At 40.1% G+C, this 24,436-nt stretch overlaps 1 protein-coding gene across 4 annotated transcripts in view; it reads left to right on the top strand.

Annotated features, from left to right (window-relative positions):
• The window catches only part of PALM2AKAP2 (PALM2 and AKAP2 fusion), a 323,435-nt gene that overhangs the window by 211,993 nt on the left and 87,006 nt on the right, over positions 1-24,436 (top strand). For all 4 annotated transcript variants that reach the window (XM_087716190.1, XM_087716187.1, XM_087716185.1 and 1 more), the window contains one exon: positions 1,162-1,229. In XM_087716190.1, coding sequence (XP_087572316.1) covers positions 1,162-1,229 — 68 coding nt within the window. The remainder of the gene's footprint in view (positions 1-1,161; positions 1,230-24,436) is intronic.

Raw genomic sequence — 24,436 nt, 5'->3', positions numbered from 1 at the left:
TTTAGTAGTGTATGGTCTTTTTGTTCTGTAATTTGTTTGTTTTCCCCCTCCCTTGAATTGTGAGCCGCCCTGAGTCCCCTCAGGGAAAAGGGCGGCATACAAATAAAGCAAATTCCAAATTCCAAATATCACCAACATAATATGGAAATTGATAATCCCTTGTAGGTTGCTTATTCTTTATTTGGAACATTTAAGATATTTCAGAATTTATATGTGTACAAAGCAAGGTAAAGAAAATTCGTATGAGCTTGTGGAAAAGCAAAAGAAACTGACTTCCCATTTGTTAATGGAACCTGTATTTTGATGGTACTGGGGACAGTTTGAGACATTCCTTATATTTGGTTATGCTGGTGGGGGCTTCTGGGAAGAGTTGTAGTGCAACACCCTCCTGAAGATTATTAGCCCCCCCTCCCCCCACACACATTTGTTTAGCTTCTTAAAATAGGGGTCAACTGTCACAGTGCAAATATTTGGCAGATTTCAGATTTCCTTGGATGAAGAAACAGACTTACTGCTCTTTGAGAAACATGCAAGCCAAAATTCTTGTAGTTAAGCTAAACCAGTGTAGCATTTGAATCAAAGCTGTCCTTATTTTATTGTTGTTGTTGCTACTACTAAATTATTGTTATTCAAATTGGAACAGCTTTTCTTAAATCTCCACTATTGATTTTAGTCATAATATATGGTAAGTAGTAATATGAACTAGGGCTGTGCCCTAGAGTCAGATCAGAAAAGGTGTTGAAGAGCATGTGGAAGTTGGAAGATAACCTGCTATGAATGTTTAAGGTAGCTGTGTTTCCTGTAGTTATAGGACAGCTGTGGAAAGTATTGTGTGATCATTGAAAAAGATGCAGTTGCTTTAAAGAGTTGCAAAGAGTTACTCTATTCCCACACCCCTTTGCTTCATTCAAATCATCTTTCTGGAATTAAATTCAAAACACTACACGGTTATCATATAGAAAGGATTTAATTAATTTAGTTTAGTTTTGACTGATTTTACATAAAATTATTAAATCCATTAAACCCAATTTATAATAGACAGTTTAATTCACCATATCCAAACTCATGTATTTGTTTGCTCAAAACCCAGGAGTGTCCTTTGACTTAAAAACTCTGATCTGTGGATAGAACTTTTTTAAAAAATGCTGTATTTCTTCACAGAGACAGAGAGATTTGTCGTGTGGTCTGAAAATACCAATGAAAACCCTCAGGTGAAAGCAACAGCTTTGGTGAGTGATATGATTTTACACATCAGCCTATGCAAATGATTGGTTGCTGTTGGTACTCTGTGCGATTATTTTTATTCTGTACTTTGGTCTAAGATAGAATTGTGATTGGGACTTTGAACAGGCAAAAACAAGAGACTGCTTGTGAATCATGTTTTATATCAAGGGTTCCCAGCACCCAGGCTGCGGCCTACTACTGGGCCATGGCCTGTTCGAAACCAGGCTGAGGGGAAATGGCAAGCGCATATGCGTGAAGTGCTGCTTACATGAGCGGACACATGCACTTGCACATGGAGTTCCATTCGCATGAGTGGAGGGCACATGTGCCACTCACACAAGTGGAGCTGGGTGTGTCCACATGCACCACACACACACACACACACACACACACACATACACACACACACACACACACAGAGAGAAAAGGCCACCAAGCTAGAAAAGCTGGGGACCGCTGTTTTATATGGTTGATTTCCTCTTTAATCTATCCAAGTTGCTGAAGAACTGCTTGAGTTTCAACTGAAACTTTTAAATTGTTATCCAATTTATCATCCGGGCTCAGCAATAAAATGTAGGTCTTCAAATAGCAATAGCAGTAGACTTATATACTGCTTCATAGGCCTTTTCAGGCCTCTCTAAGCGGTTTACAGAGAGTCAGCATATTGCCCCCAACAATCTGGGTCCTCATTTTACCCACCTCGGAAGGATGGAAGGCTGAGTCAACCCTGAGCCGGTGAGATTTGAACCGCTGACCTGCTGATCTAGCAGTAGCCTGCAGTGCTGCATTTAACCACTGCGCCACCTTGGTCAAACACTTAACCCTTAATGAACTCTTTGTTTCACTTGGCAAAAGACTTGCAGATACAACTTGACAAGACAATTGGGTTGAGATAGGCAGCTATAGAAATTGAATAAATATATAATAAATAAAATTAGCTTTGAATTTTAATGAAAACAGAAACAAAGACTTAAACACACCTGTTGGCTGGTCTTTGGGTAATCTTGGTAGACATGGTGGCTCAGTGGTTAAGACACTGAGCTTGTCAATTGGATAGGTCAGCAGTTCGGCAGTTTGAATCCCTAGTGCCGTGTAATGGACTGAGCTCCCGTTATTTGTCTCAGCTTCTGCCAACCTAGCAGTTCGAAAGCACATAAAAATGCAAGTAGAAAAATAGAGACCACCTTTGGTGGAAAGGTAACAGTGTTCTGTGCACCTTTGGCATTTAGCCATGCCGGCCACATGACCACAGAGACGACTTTGGACAGTGCTGGCTCTTCAGCTTTGAAATGGAGATGAGCACTGCCCCCTAGAGTCGGGAACAACTAGCACATATGTGTGAGGGAAACCTTTACCTTTATCTTATGGGGTTCTACTTGTTACTAAGATCCTTCCATAGTTCTGATATCTGCTCTGATATTTTTCTTGTTTAAATTTTTAAGTCTTTTTAGTGGTGATTTGATTACTTGATTCTATTTTTATTTATTTATTTTTCACATTTTTTTTTACTCTCCTATCCCCTTCAGAGAAGGATGCTTGTTGATGTACAATAAAATGTTAAAGTATATAAAGTACATATGTACATATAAAGTACATAAGAATTTTTTTAAAAAATGTAGAATTTAAAAAGAGGCAATTAGGATTAAATCCTGTAAAAAATTAGCTTAAAAAGCAGAGGAGGGCTCTCAGGGCTCCAACCAGCCCCACATTTGTGTGTTCCTCTAGGATCCCATTCAAGGCTGCAAAACCATGTTATATTCCTTTTTGGAAGGCCAGGGATATTTGGTCCTGCCTCACCTCTGGGGGGAGGAATATTACATAGGGCAGGGACAATGACAGAGACAACTCTCTTCCTAGACTCCACCACTTGGAATTCTTTAATTGACAGATCTGCAACATCACTTCCTGATTGGATGGGATAGCCCAAGGTAATGGAATAATTTTATTGTTAAAATTACTCGTTTTACATAGGAACTGTGTCATACAACATCTTACATTATTATCCTCACTGAGTCTTACTTAAATGCCCCCTGCATCTTGTTTTCTTGTCTTTCATATATCTATATAAACAGCAAAAAAGGTTTAGATTTTTCTGTAGATAGTGTAAGGACTCCTCAGCTGTCCAGATGTTGCTGAACTCTGTCCAGATGTTGCTGAACAGTGAATGGTGGGGAAAATCAAGTCTTCATTTTCTCCATTACTCACAGTGCTGTCTGGATATACTGAGAATTGGAGATCAAACACATCTTCCTCCACCTTACCTGTACATTTATCCCTGAAAGAACTCGGTGATAGCCAAATCTTTAAGTTCTTAAGGCAAAAAATGTCCATAAATAATCTTGGAATGATAGTCAGAAGATGACTGGTATCTTTACCCTGCATTCCAACAGACTAATAAGCAGATTACCAGGTCCCTCTGCTCTTTTTAAAAGGTCATTGAGTTCCTTCATAAAGGCAGTTGACAAAAGGAAGGATTTCAGTTACTATTGCTTAGCTGCTCAATCCCCTCATGTATATTTAGATTTGGGCCATTTCCTTTTTAAGCTTTTAGCAATAGTCCAGCTTCCATTTCTGGAAGATTGCATGAGCTGAAGTATAAAGAGGAAAGGGTTAAATATTTTTCATGGTTTAGTAACTTCTTCTGTTTTGCCTTCTCAGTTAGGATGTATATTAATTTATATTTTGGCAATTGGTCCTTGCCAATACTCAATTACAAGAAACTAAACTAACTTTATTTGTGTGTTTACTGATCTTTCATTTCCAGTAAAGAAATCAAATCTGTTTCTGTGAAAGATCAGAAGAAACGGGAAAGATACAGATAAAACGTTCTTATATATAGATACCATATGATTATTTCCTGCATTCTAAATACTTTATACATATGTAAGACACATGCTTAAAGCTAGAGTCTTCTTCAATCTGATATTCTGCAGTTGTTGGGATTGCAACTACTTAAAATCCCTGTCAGCAAGGGAGGGGGCATGGTCTCAAAACATGTGGAAGATATTAAGTTGGTAAAACTGCTGTAGTCCATCCATTTTACAGGGCTGGCAGTTTAGCTTTTTTTAAATTAAGGGCGGTCACGCTCCCCAATCACTGATCTTCAGGTTTTGTAAAATTCAGAGTCCTGTAAAAGTTAGTATAATCATTAGGCATAAGTTTAGCAGTCATAAACTGTCATGATGATACTACCTGCACATTGAATGCTAGATTAGATAAATTCGTGTTAAAAGGATATGTATTTCCCATGAAGGTTTAAACGGGCTCTTTACCAATGAAAGCAAAAGGAATATTATTTTTGTTACTTCTGACTAAAAACATGGAAATTGATGTTTCATGCAGTATTATCAATCAATCTTACAGTCCTTTGCCTATTTATTTTGTCATTGCCCAAATAAATAAATAATCATGATGTAGAGCAGAGATTAAAACAACTAAGGCTCCAGGGCTAAACGCCATTTTTTGAACAGCTGGGATTTTGCCTGAAACAGTTCAACTCTCCTCAAACTATTGTGCATCCCTAATATCAAATACATGACTGGGGAGTCATTGTGTTAACCACATCACATTTTAATTATGTTTAAATGTAACCAAAGCAATATCAGATCTGCATTGTTTATGTCTGTAAGGCAATGTTCCTTAAGATCTCCAAAATATCAAATTTGCATTACATTCTGCATAAGCAAAGTGATATTAAGATTTGATTTTTTAAAAATACAATAACTTAAAGTTTCCTTATGAATATAAGAACAAAGATATTAAAAATTGTAATGTATAGAAATCTTTATTTTTACCAGTGAAGTGTGAGGGCTTGCTTGCTTTTTAAGAAACTGAGTACAAGCTCTTTAAAGAGCTCTGGTGGCACAGTGGTTAGAATGCAGTATTGCAGGCTAACTCTGCCTACAGCATACAGTTCGATCCTGGTGATGGAATGGTATTTAAGTCCAAGTGCTATTAATGGGATGGGATAGGATAGAATAGAATGGTATTTAAGTCCAAGTGCTATTAATGGGATAGGATAGGATAGGATAGGATAGGATAGGATAGGATAGGATAGGATAGGATAGGATAGGATAGGATAGAATAAAATAGAATGGTATTTGTCCAAGTGCAATTAATGGGATGGGACAGAATAGAATAGAATAGAGTAGAGTAGAGTAGAGTAGAATAGAATAGAATAGAATAGAATAGAATAGAATAGAATAGAACAGAACACAATAACTTTATTTGGCTAAGTGTGATTACACACACATGGAATGTGCGTGCAATTGGATAATAATTATTGCTATTGCTAAAGTGCTCTGAGGTAAGAACTGGAGATTTCTGGAGGAGAAGCTAGTTGCTGAGTTAAGGAGAAACGGGACTAAGTGAAAACTGGATCTTATTCCATAAGGCTGACTTTGTTTGCCTAGAATCCTGATGGCGAACCTATGGCACACGTGCCACAGGTGGCATCTGGAGCCACATTTGCCAGCACACCAGCCCCCAGCTCTGGCCAGCTGACTTTTGGCCTTCCAGAGGGCCAGGGGACGCCATTTTCGCCCTCACCGGGCTTCAGGAAAGCCTCCAGAGCCTAGAGAGGGTGAAAAACCATCCCAACCGGCCAATCAGAAATCTTTCAAGTCTTTCAAAGGAATATTTATGACTACAGATCTTATCTAGCTTGGAAAGCTGCCATGTAAATATTTTCCAAATTAGGTGCTGTGCAAGGAAAGACTGGGCACAGAGTCTCTAATATTCACGGACAGATCTTCAAATTCCTGAAACGAATCTAATGACCAAACATTTTTTCCCCCTACAAAAGCCCATTCCCCTTTCATTCCTCTTTTATTTCCTATGGGAGGTGCCAATCACCTTCTACCTGTGACTTTACTCCCAAGTCTACCTTGATTTCTGAGTTGTTCTTTTCTTCTGGCAGCTCTGCCCATGCGCACACTGGGAACAGGCTCTAGCTGTTCATCTGCCTCACTGCCGTCCAGCATCGTAGGCCCCTGATCACTGCCAGATGGCCTTGGCCCTGTCTCTGCCTCCAATGCAGAGCCCTCGTCCGAGCTTTCCCATGCCTCCAGGACTGGCCCATGCTCCTCCCCAACCTCCTCACTGTCCGACTCTGCTGCCAGCTCTGCTGGCCGCTGGTAGGTCGCAACAGATACCGAGAAGAGGTACTATTACCTTGATGTGTAGTAACTCAGCATATGATGAAATATAGTCTCATTGCATCATCTAGCTTCTGCAGACATGGTGGATCCATTATAATCATTTTCTTCTGAAGACTTATGAATGCTAATACTTTGGAAAAATCCAAAGAGTATTTATTTAATAAATAGGCCATTTGATGCCCAAAATACAACTGATTGCAAGAGTAAAATACCAAAACAAAAACAATCAGACCACCACAAAGCAAAACCAAAAGGAGAGTCCACAATCACTGTGACCTCACAGCCTGGGAGATCAACCGGGTCTTCAATAATTTTGTGAACAATGCAAGAATGGCAGTCAAATGAATAACTGGAGGAGGATCATCTCACAGGGAATAAGAGCAGATCCTGTTGAGGTCCTTGATGATTTTTGGAATGGGGAAGCAGAACAGCCCATGTCACAATCACTCCCAAGTGCCACACTAACACTGAAGAGCCTAAGCTTCTCTCTGGTTGCTGGGAGAGCTCCAGGCAATGAAACAATTCAGGAACGCTAATAGTTCAAGCCTCACCAGGGAGTTGTCAGTCATATCTTATTGTGTGATATGGAGGGTTGATAAGAAGGCTTATTGTGTGGCCTCCAGCACGGTTTTTTAAAGATAGGCAAGGCCTTGCTGTCATCTACCCTGGAATATCCAGTCCTGAAGTCCTTAAATTCAAATAGATTTATTTCAAAGATAAAATGTAATTTAAAGAGATTTGTAACAGCACCACTCCCTCAATCAAACAGACAGGCCTTCATAAAAAAAAAGGATTTGAATTCATGCTAGGGGCCAAGTCTTAAACACTGAAAAATGAGAAGGTTTTCTTTTCTTTTTTAAAATCTTTATTGATGCTTTAAGGAAAGCATTGTGACAGAGGCATCCAGCTCCCTGTCTTTCTTCTGAATAGCCTTTGGTGAAAGAGGTTTCACTCAGTTTATGCACTCTAGCATGCCACAGTAAAAATGTTCATGTATGTATTTTTGATTGAAGCCCAAGACACTGATCATGTCATAGCTAAAGAGGACATGCTATAAACCATAGCTGAGTTAAGCTTTCACAGCTGTTGGCTTGAAATTCTCAATACCTAATGGATTTTTGTCCTTCAAATACTAGTAAATGAAATATGATTGTATTTTATACTGTATGTTGCAAAGGTGGGTTCCGGATCCCGTTGCAACTGGTACGGTTGCAACGGGACCTGGCATGCACCACATGAATGCTCACAGCGTTTAGCGCACACATGTGTACTTACCTCTTGCAACACCTCCGTGACCTCCGCGATGCTCTAGCTGCTCAGTGGAGTGTCACGCAGGGGCCGTGCACTCTGCGTGCGGAAGCGCCAAAGAGCTCAAATACAGGTAAGGAACTCGGGTGGGCAGGCAGGCAGGTCCTCCGGAGCACCGTACCGGAATGGTACCTGGTGCTCTGAACAGGCACCGGTACATCCGTACTCTGGTATACCGCCTGCAACCAACCACCGACCGATATGTTGGCTTTCCCTTAAGGGAGTGTATACAAAAGACTACTATTAAATATCATAACTCCTTTTTATTAAATATAAGAATGTAGGTTTCTTCCTTTCAAAAATAGGCTGCAGTCCTGTGTGTAATTTTATGAATGTAAGCCAGGGTGAGATGCTATGGGTTCGCCCAGGTTCAGGAGAACCCGTAGCTAACTTTATGGTTGGTTCGGAGAACCTCCAAATCCCATCCTGGCTGGTCTCACCCAGCCCTTCCCACCCTGCCCCTCCCAGGAGTCTCCACACAGCCCATTTTGGATCTGAGGTAAGTGCAGGCCGTGCAGAGGCTTGGGGAGGGGGAAATGGGCCTCCCAGAAGACCTCCGGAGCCCAGGGGAGGCAGTTTTTGCTGCCTCTGTAGCCTGGGGAAGGTGAAAACGCCCTCCCCCCGGCGTGGTGCAGGAGGCTGACTATGCCACACCCACCATGGCCATGCCCATTCAGCAACACAGCAGAGAACCCATTGCTGAAATTTTTGAAGCCCACCACGGATGTAACCTCCATTGATTCAGTAGGATTTCCTTTGCAGTCATGTGAAGTATTGAATGTCTTCTGATGTTCAATGAAAATGTATGATTTATCTAAGCTGAGCCATGCCCTATCACATGTGCAATGTATATTATTTTATAGTCTACATTCACAATAGCCTATACTAGTATAGCGGTTAAAGTACTGAAATGAGCACACAGAGTAATTATTGGTCAATCTTTTTTTTCTCAGTCCAAGCAATTTCACGAAGGAGATAGATTGGCGGTCTTAAAAAGGCAGAATATAAATACAGTCAACCAAGGCTGGTGACACATTACACATTTCTTAGCATCACTGCCTTTAGGCAGATGTTGTTTTGGAAACTACAGTATTCCCAACACAAATTGTTTTCATCAGATAATTTCATCACCACAGTTTTCATACATCTAACTAAGCCAAAATATAACTTGCTCAGCCATAATTGATCAAACCATGACAGAACATGATGGCTAGTAAAAACCGAAGCCTCAGTTTTATTCCTTCAGATAGCTCTGTGAAGTTATTTGGCAGTAGAAATATCTGTACTGGTCTTTTAAGCTACATTATCAAATAACCTTATAATGTTTGCTTCCAAACCCTTATAGTATCAATCCCACCTTTCTGCCCAATTGCTTTTGCTTCATTCATTATATGTTTTCATATTAACATTATGCATTGCAAAAGGAAACATGTTTCATCAATTGAGATCTACAGATGAGCAACTGCCAAATTATTTTTTCCAGATAGGTACCAGTAACATAATTGCTATTGCTTTAGTCCTTGCATGGAACTGATAGCAATAGTGTTTAGCATTTAGGGTTATATACTGCCCTATAGCACTTTACAGCACTCTGTGGGGACTTTACAATGTAGAAGTATTTGCACATTGTCTCCAATAATCTGGCTACTCATTTTACCAACCTTGGAAGGATGGAAGGCTGAGTCAACCTTGAGCCGGTCAGAATTGAACTCCAAGGTGTAGGCAGAGATTACCTATAATACTGCACTTTAATCAAAGCATCACAATGGCTCTTACACATTTCTCTATAAAATCCTAGTGAACATAAAAATATAAGAAGAACCTTGTTGGGTCACTGAAAAGCCATACAATCAGTAGCATCATGTGTCTCGTGGTGGAAAATGGATGTTTATGATTCCCAAGCTCTGCTAAAGACAATAGCTTTTTTCAGTTGTTCCTGCACAATAATTATAAAACATTTTCACCAGGAGAATCTGTCCCAACCTAATCCTTATTAAGGCTGTAATTAAGTCAATTCACTTTGCGGCTAGTTGCTATCCTCTCTTTCTTTTGAACTTTCCAAACATTCACAGAAAAACTATTTACTCAAGTCCAAAATAAATCTTTTTCCATTATTTTGGGGAAAGAAAACACTGTTTATTCCCTGATGTTCTCTCTCTCTCTCTCTCTCTCTCTCTGTGTGTGTGTGTGTGTGTGTGTATGGGTATGTATGTATGTATGTATGTATGTATGTATGTATGTATGTATATATACACATACATACATACATACATACATGTGTGTGTGTGTGTGTTTTATTTGTGCTGATAAATAAATAAAGGGAGACTAGTATAGATCTATTTCAAGCTATTTAGCTCTCATCAGCTAGCCATACCCTTACTGGGATTTGTCGTGATGGACTCTTGTGACGAGCCGATTGACAGATGATGGAAGCAGTTAGCTTCCTCCCATAATTGGGGCTTACCAGGGGTTGTAAAAATAAATAAATATATATATATATATATTAAGGTGACCAGACGTCCCGATTCTATCCAAAATACAAAATACCACCTGCAGTTATTCACTTAAGAACTGTGGCAAGAAAGGTGGTATAGTGACCAAAGTTACAATGGCATTGAAAAAAGTGACTGATGACAATTTTTCACACTTAGCGACCATTTTAACACTTAGCGACCATTGCAGCATTCTCATGGTCACGTGATCAAAAGTTGATGTTTGGCAAGAGCTACAATTTAGATTTGTAAATTGTAGTTACGTTGAAATAAAAAAAATTACAATACTATTTTTGCGTTATATGAAAATTTTTGTTGCTCCGTATAAAATTTTTAATCAAGCCCCCCCCGCCCCGGTCACAGGTGTCCCTCTTTACCAATCTGAAAATCTGGTCATCTATATATATATATATATATATATATATATATATATATATATATATATATATATATATATATATATATATATATATATATATATATATATATATATATATATATATATATATATATATATATATATATATATGTCAAGCACAAACTTATCCCAATTTGTAGTATAATGGGGTCAAATTATTTTAATTTTGTTGTTGTTTTGTAGGGAGGATACATTTACTTTACATCAACCTTTGGTTGACTTTTTTTTTAACCCTCAGCCGTATAACTTTTGTTTTTGAGACAGTTGTTATTATACCAGTTTGGTATACCAAAAGAATTCTAAAACATTTGGGGTGGGGGAGGTTGCTCCAGTATGCATCATTTTGTTCTTGCTTATACTGAAGTTCATTTGTCATTTTTGTAAACCATCCATGTAATATGGATGGCAGATGGAGTTCAAAACTATGTAGGAGACTATAGAGAAAACCCACAGGATAGAGCTGCTTTTGACTTGATCACTCTAAAGAAGAAACATGAATGCTTTGGCTTAACAAAATATCAGCAACAGAGGAAAGGGGCCAGTCCCTGGTCACCCCTATTATTATAAAAACCAGCTGCTCTTTTGCCTCCAGTGACTTCTATAGGGACCAGCTGCCCAACGGAGGCACATGGCAGAAAGGACACCACCTCATCACCTGTTTTGAAAAGGGCTGTTTCATTTTCTTTATAGTTTGGGGACACATGGATTGGTAATAAGCGGAATTGTTACAATCCTTATTCTTACAAAGCAGAGACAAGCAACATAAAGTGGAAATAAATAGGCAAGTTGTATGATTAAAAGCCCTTCATTATGTTCTGTACCACTTGCTAGTTGTACTACTTTGACCTGCAGGTAGAAGATAGTGTAGTGTGTATGTGTATGTCCCTTTATTTATTTATATCTGTTTTAATCAGCGGTGGGATTCACTTACCTTCCCTACCAGTTCACAAATGTGAGTGCGGCACCATGGCTGCGCATGCACACTTCCTTCTGTGCATGCACAGTTTTGCGCATTATGTCGGGGCAGATGGGTGGAGCCTCCCGCAGCTGCCACTACTGGTTTGCCTGAAAATAAATACACCAGAAGAGATGCAAATCTAGAGTTTTTATTCATTTGCTACTTACGGATTACAAAGAAAGATATTTTTTTTAAAAGGACAAGGGTTCACTGAAAAAAATGTGAAGTCCTTTACTGATATTCTAGAACAATTTAATTTTCTTTGTAAGATTGCTACTCTATCTATACTACTATTTCACTAAACCTAGTAGGATTACCCTTAGGATGGTAAATATTATGGGTGGTAAGTAAACATGGAAAATCCAAAAATTTCTACAGAACCTATTTAGCCTACTTATAGAATTATTTTGTTCTTTCTCTATTACCATATCTACAGTCTGCCTCTAATATTGTATATTACTGCATAATAATGTAAATGTGAACTTCACATTTTCTGTAGCTCTACTGTGTGACAGATTCATTAGAATTTCATGAAACACACAAACAATGAATGACTAATATATTTCTGCCAATCCTAGTGTTCCTTTTTGCAAATTCCCAGCTGAGAACTTATTTCAGAAGAAAAGACTAAAAGGAGGGGGAACTTCCATTTTCCATTGCAAGTTAATAAAGGAAACCATCCAGGTTAAAAGGCATCCATTCTCCTTGAGAAATGAAGTTTAAAGAAGCAGTTTATTAATATAGCTGTTTTCCTAAATCAGACAGGTTCAGATATATGGAGAAGCTCAGAGTATAATATAAATATGATGAGCTTGCAGACTCCTTGGATTCAAAACAGCTGGCATTTTTGCATATGGAATTTCACTAACTGACATATAGCTGTATTATTCTATAGCTTCCATTAATTGGCTAATAATAAATGAAGCATGTTAACTATAATAACCAGCACTGTATTTGCATGTGATCCCCTGAGGTTTAATACTGGGTGGGCTGTAATGAAGATTTAATTATTTCACTTTTGGTTAGACACCTTTAAGTTATATGAAAACTTTACAGGTTTCTAATATGGCAGCTATTTTGAATTTGAAAGACCACAGAAAATTTAACATTTCATTAAACAGCCATGCGGGTAAAGGTTGGCTCCATGCACACTAATTAATGTTTGCACCAGGCATATCATGTGAACAAGATCTATATCACATTTCTATCAAGTTTCTGGTAATAAGTCTGGTTGGAAGCAGTTAATCCAAAGAGCAAGTCTTGTCAAAGCTCTGGCTAGTAAAATTGATTAAGAAGAGGGTTAAATTAGGAAAAGGAAATAGGAAGCTCTAATCTAAATCTCCATTATAAAAGGAACTTTCTGGTTTGTACCACTAGTTAGCTCAATGTTGCTTTATATATCAACAGGGAACCTAAGCCCAAGCCTTAATGTACAATACTTTCTTTGCTTTTGGCAAGTCATAGCTTATTCAATAAACCACAACTAAATGAGTCATGAGTTGACATAATCAGTCGGAAACCAGTCAAAGTGTTTGTATCTCAGCATCTTGGTGTTTGCCTTCTAACTTGGGGATAAATGTTCTTCGGATATGAATCTGTAGTAAAGAGATTGTCAATCATATACTCTCATTCAATGATAGATAGTATTAGCTTTGCAACTATATATTTCTTGCCACATTTCACTTGACTGAATCCATCTCAAGTCATTCAACCGGTTCCACCACAAAACCGCGATGCCCTTATCCGCGCCGACATAAGCGCGGAGGCAAATCCGCGGCATCTGAAGCGCTAAGAAAAAAACGACCCTACCGCCGCGACAACAGCGCGGCGACAGAAGGGCGTTCTACATGCTTCGTTCTTTGCCTCCAAAGGTAGCCCTCCTCCTCCAGCTGACAGCGGCAGCGAGCACAGGGCAAAGCGGGCTGCCCAGCAGCAGCCCACGGGAAGGGTCCAGCTCAGCCGTGGGGGGAAGCAGGAAGCCCGAGCGGGGCCGCTGATGCCGGCGGTGGAGGAGGACGCGGCAGCGGCAGCGGCTGAGGCTCTCCCGGGGCCGGCGAAGCGGGCTTGCCCAGCAGCGGCCGCCGCCCGTCCAAGAAGATGTTGTTGAGGAAGAAGAGGGCGGGCTGCCTCCGCTGGGCAAGCCCGCTTCGCCGGCCCTGGGAGAGCCTCAGCCGCTGCCGCTGCTGCGTCCTCCTCCGCCACCGGCGTCGGCGGCCCCACTCAGCCCCCCCCGCAGGCTTCCTGCTGCCCCCCGCGGCTGTGCTGGACCCTTCCCGCGGGCTGCTGCTGCTGGGCAGCCCGCTTTGCCCCGTGCCCGTTGCCGCTGTCAGCTGGAGGAGGAGGGCTACCTTTGGAAGCAAAGAACGAAGCATGTAGAATGCCCTTCTGTCGCCGCGCTGTTGTCGCGGCGGTGATGACGCGCGGTGATGACGTCGCGGCTTTAGCAACGCGATTTAATCTCCGCTATTTTGCGTAGCGCGGTTTTGTCGTGCCACGCATTCAACCTGCATTGATTTAAGGCTAGTTGAAGCAGTCTTTTCCTTGTGTTTTAGCCACTTTAGTATCTGAAAGCAGGAGATATGACACTAAAAATCTAACAGGTGCTTCAGACCACTTTTGTTGCACTATTGCGGTTATTTTAAAATGTGAATTATAGTACAGGCAACGTACAGGTTTTATTAATGTATAACACTTGATTTCCTTGGTGGTTTTTTAATAGTTTCCTGTCTAATTAGTATTAATTGAAAGCATCCTAAGTATAGGAATTGGAAAATTGGAACACCAAAATGTTATGCTGTATGCACCAAAAATAGCCTTATCCATATTTAGATACATGGAAAGAGAAGTCACTCTATTGAATTTGCAATGGTTAAGCAGCTCCCTTTTAATATCCATCTATGTAATTAGGCTGCTGTTCCTGGTTTTAAAAGAGTACTATTCTACAACATGCAAAGATTTCTTCCAGTTGGCCTCAGTTACTCTGACCTCCTTGACCCATCACATAATTTTTGGCATCAATATAAAAGTGCTTCCCACTGCATTGCTTCCCACTGGATTGTTCTTTTTTAATTCTCAGTCTGCTCTGCTAGTTTTCCTTCAATGTCTAAGCAGGCCTGATCTTGTTTAACTTCCAAATACAGAAAAGGATAACCAGATGCTGCAACATAGGGAGACATTGCATTAACAAAAATCATGTTACATTCAGTGGTATTTTATACATTTGTCATCTATAAATTTCAGTGAATGGGTTTAAAAATAAGGAGTATAAAAGTCTGAATGCAATCTATTGCAATCTTTTATTGCAATCTTCTGCAATAAAAGGATAAGACTCCCTTTGATCAATGATGGGATTTCAAGCAAAAACTTAAAATTTCAGACCCAGAATTCTCCACTTAAATGTTTAGGACAGGCTCAGAGACGAATGTAATTAAGCTTGAAATGAAAGCATTTGCAATAACCATTTTGTAATTTGTTCATTTTAACAACACACGAGAATCCCATTACTAGAGGACATGTAAAACCCAACTCAGAATGATCACTTGCAGAAGAAGAACTGGACACAGTGACTCCCGTAATTGCCATTGAGGGATGTTAAGGCAATGTCTCAATATAGCCTATAAAATAAAATTAACTGTGAACTAAAATATTTTGAGAATGTTCTTAGGAAAATTGTTTTGGTATGAACAGATTCATATGAGTCACTTCAATCCATGTGCAATAAAAAGTAAAAGCAGAACTAATGGCTTGGAAGAAGGACTTGAAAAGATTTAATCAACTTCTTGTCATTTTGTCTGAGTGTTTTTGTGGTCAGAATGCCCTTCACTATCATGTTTTCATTTTTCCCCCTCTATAAAATAATGGCAGTTTTGCAATTGTCTCTTCCCACTCCCACAAATGTTTGTAATACAAAGTTTTCTCTTCTGACTCAATACTGCTTATACCAAACTAGGATAAAGACTAAATATGTCTATCAGTCAGATGTTCTCAATAATGACACCCACACAGAGCTACTGTCTTCAAGGCTTGCCTTCCATTTCCATTTCATTTATTGAATTTATAGGCCGCCCAATCCCGGAGGACTCCGGGCAGCATTACAGAAATAAGAAATATTAAAAAGGATTAAGACAAATAAGACACAACAAATTAAAAGAAACACAACATGCACCCAGTCTAAGCGGGGCTGGACCTCAATCAAAAGGTGGAGCCCCAGGCCTGCCGGAAAAGCCAGGTTTTGATAGCTTTACGGAAGGCCATGAGGGTGGGTAGGGTCCGGATCTTTGGGGGTAGCTTGTTCCATAGGGCCGGAGCGGCATTGTCCAGCTGATGACACCTGGAGAAGGCCCATCCTGTGCGATCTTATCGGTCTTAGGGAGGTATGCGGCAGAAGACGGTCTCGTAGATATCCAGGTCCTAGGCCAATCTTGTAAAGAATTTGGCTGGAGGGTAAGAAGCTTTTTCCTCCTCTCATTTTAAAGAATTTCCAGATTGATCAAGATAGTTGGTTTAAAGGAGCTAAGTTTTTTATTGATCAAACTTGCATTATTTTTATTATACATTTTAACTACATGAATAGCTTTATTACGGTTTTCAGAAAAGTGTTAGATAAGTGTAATGAATTTGCATATTCATTGCATTGGTATTCATTTATTTCAATGTTTCTTAAATTTGCCAATTTTAAGATGTCTAAACTTCAAATTTTAGAATTCTTAATTTAAGAAGTGCACACATCTTCAAGTTGCCAAACTTGGGTAAACTCTGATTTATTTGGTTGCCTGCTTTTCTACTGCTGTTAATTAAGGCTAGTCTTCTCTATCTGCTTAATCTAGTAACAATTTCCACTAAATTCAGTAGAATACACCTTAGAGTAGACATTAATTAGGTTACCCTGTAAGAATATAACAACACTCAATAACAATAATGTAATAAGGTATCTGGACAGCTGAATCAGTAACAGGCATTCTGTGATTCTCCAAATGTTTTTAAACTTCAGTTTAGAAGTAGAGAATTATGTGTGATTATTTAGCAACACTTGGATGGTTACATCACTCACTTTTAACTCTTTAGATCTGGCTGCTACTTGATACAGGTAGTCCTTGACTTATAACTATTCCTTTAGTGACCATTTGAAGTTACAACAGCACTGAAAAAAGTGACAGTTCTTCACATTTACAATCATCGCAGCATCCCCATGATTACATAATCAAAATTTGGGCACTTGGTAACCAGCATGTATGTACAATAGTTGCAGCAACCCTGCCATAGGTGGTATTCAGCAGGTTCTGACCAATTCTGGAGAACCGGTAGCAGAAATTTTGAGTAGTCTGGAGAACCGGTAAATACCACCTCTGACTGGTGCCGTCCCCATCTGCCTCCTGAGTCCCAGCCGATTGGGAGGGAATGGAGCTTTTACAGTATCCTTCCCTTGCCACACCCACCAAGCCACGCCCACAAAACCAGAAGTACGTTTTTTTTACTCCCATCACTGAACCCCGGGGTCACGTGATTACCATTTGTGACCTTCCCAACTGGCTTCTGAAAACAAGGAAAGCTATATTTGTTTAATCCTTACACAATTCACTTAACAGTGATTAGCAACAGAAATTCTGATCCCAATTCTAATGTAAGTTGAGGACTATCCTATTTAAAACAGCATCAATTAAAAAAATAAAGGACAAGCTTACATTTGTTATTTCTGCTGGAAAGTTTGGGACATACTTTTTCTTTTTCTGGTTGGGCAAAGTTGTTGCTGTTTTGTTCTTATGTATATTTGCATGTATTGTTTTTCTTTTTTATTTGTAAACCACCCAAGTTAAAAAGTTGGGTGGCCCCTAAATGTGTATAAATAAATACTAAGTAAATAAGTAAGTGATGCATTTGAACCTTGCATCAACCTTGTTTTTACAGGATAGATCCAGGGCTAGGCTTTACTTCTGCAATGTGAAGATAATAATACAGCTCAACCTTAGAAAATTGTTCTAACTCAAAGTTACAAACACAATCAAAACTTATAGAAATATATTCTTCTAGAATGTTAGCGCTAATACTAGTAGCAAGTGCTATTCAACAATAATCTTTTAATATATCTTCCTTCCTTCCTTCCTTCCTCCCTGGAAAAATGATCCTTCTTTTGATTCTGAAACAATATTTTCCATTCTGGCAGCTTCCAGATGTGTTGGGATTATGGCTCCTAGAACTGATAATAGATATGTGAGTCAGAATGTCCATGACATATAATCCATTGGGAAGTTGTCCTAAGAAGAGCTCTTACAATCAAACCAGATTCACTCTGGTATGCCTGAATTCAGTTCTGGTTTTTCCTCAGCTCCCATCCATTTCAATTGCATCATTTAATTAAATGGAGGTACCATTGGACTGCTCATGTTCAACAGCAGAATATTCTGGGCTGGCCCAATGGTGATGTTCATGACCTTAGATTGGTTAGTCTACAACTGCAGTAACAACTGAGCTGGCAATATATGAACTTTACTAAAACATTCCTTGTAATAGCTGTGGGGAAACCAATTAAAAATAAAAGTTTTCCCTTAAGACATAGGGTATACCTTATATTTCATTCGAATTCCTGTTTTCTCTTTCCCATTTATGGTTTTCAAATCTATCTATCTATCTATCTATCTATCTATCTATCTATCTATCTATCATCTATCTATCTATCTATCTATCTATCTATCTATCTATCACATTTCTAGGCTGCATAAATAGGGGGATAGAATCAAGATTATGTGAAGTGTTAATACCACTTTATAATGCCTTGGTAAGGCCACACTTGGAATACTGCATTCAGTTTTGGTTGCCACAATGTAAAAAAAATGTGGAGACTCTAGAAAGAGTGCAGAGAAGAGCAACAAAGATGATTAGGGGACGAGACTAAAACATATGAAGAACAGTTGCAGGAACTGGGTATGTCTAGTTTAATGAAAAGAAGGACTAGGGGAAACATGGTAGAAGTGTTCCAATATCTCAGGGGCTGCCACAAAGAAGAGGGAGTCAAGCTATTCTCCAAGGCACCTGAGGGCAGGACATTTGTCTGAAGTGGTGTAGAGTTTCCTGCCTAAGCAGGGGGTTGGACTACTAGAAGACTTCCAAGGACCCTTCCAACTCTGTTATTGTTTCCTGTTCTGTTTAGTCTGTCTGTCTCTGTCTCTATCCATCCATCTATCATTTGTATGTCTATCTATCATTATCTCACCCCAAAAGACAAAACTTAAACACAAAGTAGCTGAATAGCCCTACATAGCTTTTTCCAAGCTGCAGATTTCCAAAGGCTTTGAAATACAACTTCCATCATCCTTTGCCGGGGCAAGCTGATGTGCTCAGGGGGTTGGGAATGATGGGATTTCCCTACATTTCTTATGGGCAGAAAGTGGACTCATACGTTTCCTTGAAAACGTCTCTCAAAGTTTATTAGGGTGGCCTCTTTCCGCAGAAGAAAGATGCGAGCGCCGTTTAACCATCCCGTCAGCTAAATCTCATCGAGTCCAAAAGGCCAGTCAATGGGGCTAGGATGAAACCTGGGCCAGCAGGGGCTCTTTTTCGTATCTGTTGCCCAACTAGGGCGGGCCAAGCAGCCGCTCTTTTAGCGCCTCTAGAATGGATGTTGAGGTAACCCGAAGAGGCAGCCTCTTTTCAACACCCCTTTCCGCCCCCTTTTTAAACGGGCGGCGGCAGGGAGCGCGGACAGCAAAAGCGGCGCCCCGCTCCTCTCCGCTCTTTTATTTTGTATTCAATAGGCAGCAGAGGCTCGAGAAGGAGCCGAGGAGCGGCAGCAACGCTGCGAGCGAGCCGAAAAGGGGAGCCAAAAAGCAAAGCCAAAAAAAAAAAAAAGCAAGCTTTCCAGCTGGCTTTGGCGTGGCGCGGGAATCCGACCCACCGCCTCCTTCCCCTCGCAGACGGGGAGGGTGAACTGCCGCGCTGCACCACACCACTTCCCAAAACAGATTTCCAGACTTGGAAGCAGCCCGCCACTAAAGGAGGAGGAGGAGGAGGAGGAAGCGAGGCGAGCGCCGGCTGCTCCTGCTGCTGTTTCGCGCTCTCCGCCCCCTTCCCGCGCCTTGACGCAGAGCGAGGGAGCGAGCGGAGAAAGCAACGGCGCCGTCCGGCTGAGAACCCGAAGGAAAAAGCGGGAGAGTGGCGGCGGCTGGAGAAATCGCAGGCGGAGACCGAGGTAGCTAATCTTCTTGCCCTCCTCACACACCCACACCCGCTACCCTTCCTTACTCCAACCTTGGCGCCAAGGGCACCGTTTCTCTCTTCCTTTATAGGGCTGGCTATAGTTGCGGGCAAGAGGGGGCGTTTGCCCCGCACCGTTGCCCCATCTTCTAAAGGCGGGCGGTGGCAGGCGCTTTTTTGTTTGCGCGCGCGCGCGCGCGCGCGTGTGTGTCGCGGCTGCTTTGCCGTGAAAGAAAGAGAGGGAAGCCGCCGCTGGGGTGAAGGGGGTGGTGGTGGTGAAGCAGAGGTCTGTTCTCCTACAACTGCTTTTCATGGCCGTCCCTTCCTTCCTTCCCAGCTTTACGCCAGAAGGGAAAGGTTTCGGAGTGGGCTTTTTTTTCCCGAGGATACCCGAGGCGTGTTTCGGAGTGGCTCGAAGAAAGGGGGTGTTTTCCGCCGGTCCCGATGCAAGCGCGCCGCAGGATCCTTTCGTTGCCCGGTGGCGCCAAGCGTGTCTGATTATAACGTGTGTATTGAATGCGGTCATTCTATATAGACTTACTCGCGGAAGGAACTCCCGCCGCTTTTGGGTCCAGTGGGACTGGTTCCGAGGAATTGTGTGGAGGTTTGTGTAACTTAAAAAAACAAGGCTGCCCAAGAGTCCAAGATCCTTTGCTTGGAATAATCGCCACCGAACAATGTATGGTCCTAAGCTTTGCCTGTGATCAGGAGAGTAAAGAGCCATGTTACCTGACTGGATGACCTTGAAGTAAAATGTAAATAGAATACAAAACAGTAAACCGGTATAAATATTCTAGGAAAGGAACAGGTTCTCTCCCTCCTACCCCGCGTTAACCTTGAATGCCGGCAAAAGTGGCTTTAAACTGCCTTGGGAGCCTTCTTTTTGCAGAGAATTTAGGCATAGATGCTGGGGTGAGGAGATTGTGCCAGATAATTCGGGACTGTAAAGCTGTGAATCAAACAAGTGTAAAGATGTGGCTAATCCACTGTATTAGTAATACAGCCTTTTCCAGGAAATACTGATTTGCCTTCCTAACTAGTTCATTCGGAATGTCCCATAATGGAAGGCTGGTGTGTGGGTTTTTTGGAATCTTAGGAAGGTGAGCAAATGGTAGGATTTTGATAGAGAAGCAGAGAGTGAAAATTGAATTGGTGGTCAACCTTAGACTTTGGAAGAGAGAAATATCTTTGGAAGAGAGAAATATCTGCAGGAATATCAAAGAGTTGTAAGCTCAATAGGTCATTTCTCTGCATGTGAAGGAGAAAGCGAAATGAAGGACAGAAATAGAAAGAAGGAACCATTTCCCTCTGATATTTGAACCAATATTAGTTTATTTGGGTGAGAAAATACTAATAAGTTAATAATAAGTTATGCAGGCTTTAAAATGGAAAGGTGTTAAACATTGGAAAGATATTTTTTCCAAGGGTTTTTATCTTGCATGGTTTTCATTCCTTAACCTCATCATTTCTTAGTTCTTTTCTTTAAGCAAAATATAATACACATCCTCAACCCTGTTAAATACACTACTGTCCAAATTGTTAGGAAAGTCAGTTTTCCTTCTATATTCATTTCAAAAAGATAGAAAAAATGGCAGGTTGTTACATATGGGTACCTGCATCCTACATTGGGGGTAATTCTTGAGAATGGAGAAGAAGAAGATAGATAACATCTCTTCTCAGGTTTTGCTTTTTAGAACTTGTCTTTTTCCCCAAACAGTGTTTTCCATATGCAAATTGCAAATATTTCAAACCCTTAGAAGGGGGGAACTTATAGGAAGGTCACCTGAAGCCTAGAAATGGGAGGGAGGTACCCAATTTTTTACTCTGAACCATTGCTTCATTAAGGAAACAAACAGGGCTTTCATTTCACAGCATAGTTACCAAGCCCTTTTTCTCAATATGTTTTGTTCTTGGGTTTTAGAAAGCAAATTAACTGCCGACCAAATGGAAAGCCCCACAGATATCTCCAAATCCTGTTGTCTGAATGCATATCTGGCAAATCCAAAATTCTTTTATTATAACTTTGACATATTCCTGTACAACTAACCAGACTCTACCAGACTTTGAAAATGCCTGTTGCTAATGAATTCAGATGAAAAAATGTGAAGCTTTTCATTTTTGCTTTGTTGCTATTGAATTCTGCCATGTAATATGTGTACTTCTTATGGGTGGGCTTTGCCTAAGAACCATTTGTTTAGTGACTGTTCGAAGTTGCAACAAACTGAAAATAGTGACTGGTCCCTTCGCTTACCACCATCACAGCATCTTCAGAGTCACATGGTCAAAATTTGGATCCTAAGCAACCAGCATGTGTTTATTATGGTTGCAGCATCCTTGGGTCATGTGGACAGCATTTTGTGACCACCTCAGCCAGCTTCCAACAAGCAAAATCAACGAGGAAAGCCAGATTTGCTTAATGATTCACTTAATAACCATGGGAAAAAAAGGCATAAAATTGGGCATGGCTCACTTAACAATCACCTTGCTTAGCAATGTAAATTCTGACCCTATCTGTAAACCTCTTCAGGTCACAGGAACTTTTAGGTATGTGGGTAGAGTATTGTAAGTGTAAGAATTTACAAAACTCAGAAATGTCAACTTTGTAACCTCGAGGAATTGAGTTAAGAAATTTAAGTAGCTGTTTAAATTTTGAACTATGAGTATTGGAGAGAGTTAAATATATCCAGAGTGGTCATGCATTGACATCTGATTGGCATACAAACAATTTCTAAATGAGTTGTAGATGCTTTTTAAAAAGATACTCCCCATCAGAACAAGATACCAAGGGTGTCAATGGTTTTTTTTTTATGATGCACTTAATTGAATAATTGGACTTCCAGACGTTTAGGCAGAAATGGCTTCATAGTGAGAAGGGAATGAATGGATATATAAAACGTTGTTCAATGGTAGGATAAGGGATTGTTGCCTCTATATTGGAAACTTTGTTTAGTGTTTGACATTGTGGTACAGTATAAACAGGACTCTAGCATTATCTCAGTGCATGGTCATATGGGTTGGTATTCATCCCTGGTGAATGTTCTACAGAGGCTTTTCTGCAGTGTTTATTCCATTTTCACACTCTATTGTACTGACTATACAATGCTAATTCTACAAAAGCATTTGTTTTGTTGCTCAGCGAATCTGTTTGGGGGCAGCGGCATAGTCTTCAAAATGTTAAATTGGTCTCCTAAAACTAAATTGCTACTGCATTGTGATGTCATTCTATAACATATCCTGAAAGCAAGTTAGCATATTAAAAAGCTTTTTTTGCACTATCTCAAGATTTTATTGAATTTCGATATTTAGACAAATAGTATACACTTAAAACAATATCTTATGAGAGTAGTTAGGATGCCTTTAGTCAAAGAAAGAAAAAAATGGAGAAAACAGCACATTTTACCATATTTTTATATTTACAGAAATGTATTCTTTTTTTCAACAGTTTCTTAAAATTTTCACTTTCCTTATTAGAAATAAGCATCTCTATTTCAAAGCTGTTATCATTTTTGGAGACATGAATAAATTATTTATGTAATAAACCTGACAGGTATTTACTAATTGCACTCAAAATTATCAAACTGGGTATTAACTGTACTGTTGAGGCTTTATAGAGAATTATACTTCAGGAGGTTATCCTGCTTATTTTATATTGAAAACAAATTATTTATTTCATTATTATTTATTTAGGATTCTTTTCTAGGCTGCCCGACTAAAAAAAAAATGTTGGGCTGGTTACAATATTTAAAATATAGTTTTATTAAAAATGTGATTAGTAAACTATAACAAACCTAAATCATATTGAAAAGATTACTTTGTTTTTATTTATAATGTATATTTTTTTTAAAAAAGCAGAAGTTGTAATAAAATGTAATGCCTGGGACAAATACTATAAACCTCTATCTATCTATCTATCCATCTATCCATCCATCCATCCATCCATCCATCCATCCATCCATCCATCTATATATCTAATGCATTCACCATCCATCTCACCTGAGTGAATCTGGGTACCTTACAACAAAAAACATACAGTGGTGTAAAAAAACATAACTCATAATTTAAAAAGAGAGTTAAAAACAGAATTAAAGCAAAGTTAAAAAAAACGTTAGAAGCTAAAGAAGTGGAGGGAGCACCTTCAAGCCACCAATCATCCCCAGGATTGCATATCACTCCTAGGCTCCCATGCCACAAGAAGATCAGAAGAGTGGGAGCCTATCACATCTTGGGCGTAGGATGTCACAAAGGGGCAGGGGCAATGTCAGAGAAGGTTCTTCCTAGATTATGCCGGTCAAAATTCTTTAATTGGTGGGATCCACACCATATCCCCCCTACTTGGCTGGGTAGGATGGATTGATGTAATTGGTAGGAAACAGCTCCTTAGGTGACATGCTCCTGTGCCAGAAAAGATAATGATTTAAAAAGCCTGTTTGAATGAAAATGGCTTCATGTGACTCCTTAAAACATTGATATTGTAAATATTAAAAGGGAATAGGTAAGGCAATCCTGTTCTAGTTTAGTAGCTACATTTGCTTAAGTGTTAAAAGGAACCCGGAGGAGGGCCTATGACTGTGGTGGTGAACTTATGGCACACGTGTCACAGGTGGCACGCAGAGCCCTCTCTGCGCACAAGCAAGCTGTCACTCCAGTTCAGCTCCACCACGCATGCACATGCGCCTCTCACTGGCCAGCT

This window comes from Thamnophis sirtalis, unplaced genomic scaffold (genome assembly GCF_051295495.1).
Source record: "Thamnophis sirtalis isolate CommonGarterSnake01/CBP01778 unplaced genomic scaffold, rThaSir2_p1.2 scaffold_5, whole genome shotgun sequence".
Taxonomy (NCBI): domain Eukaryota; kingdom Metazoa; phylum Chordata; class Lepidosauria; order Squamata; family Natricidae; genus Thamnophis; species Thamnophis sirtalis.
This window is presented reverse-complemented; position numbering and strand designations above follow the sequence as displayed.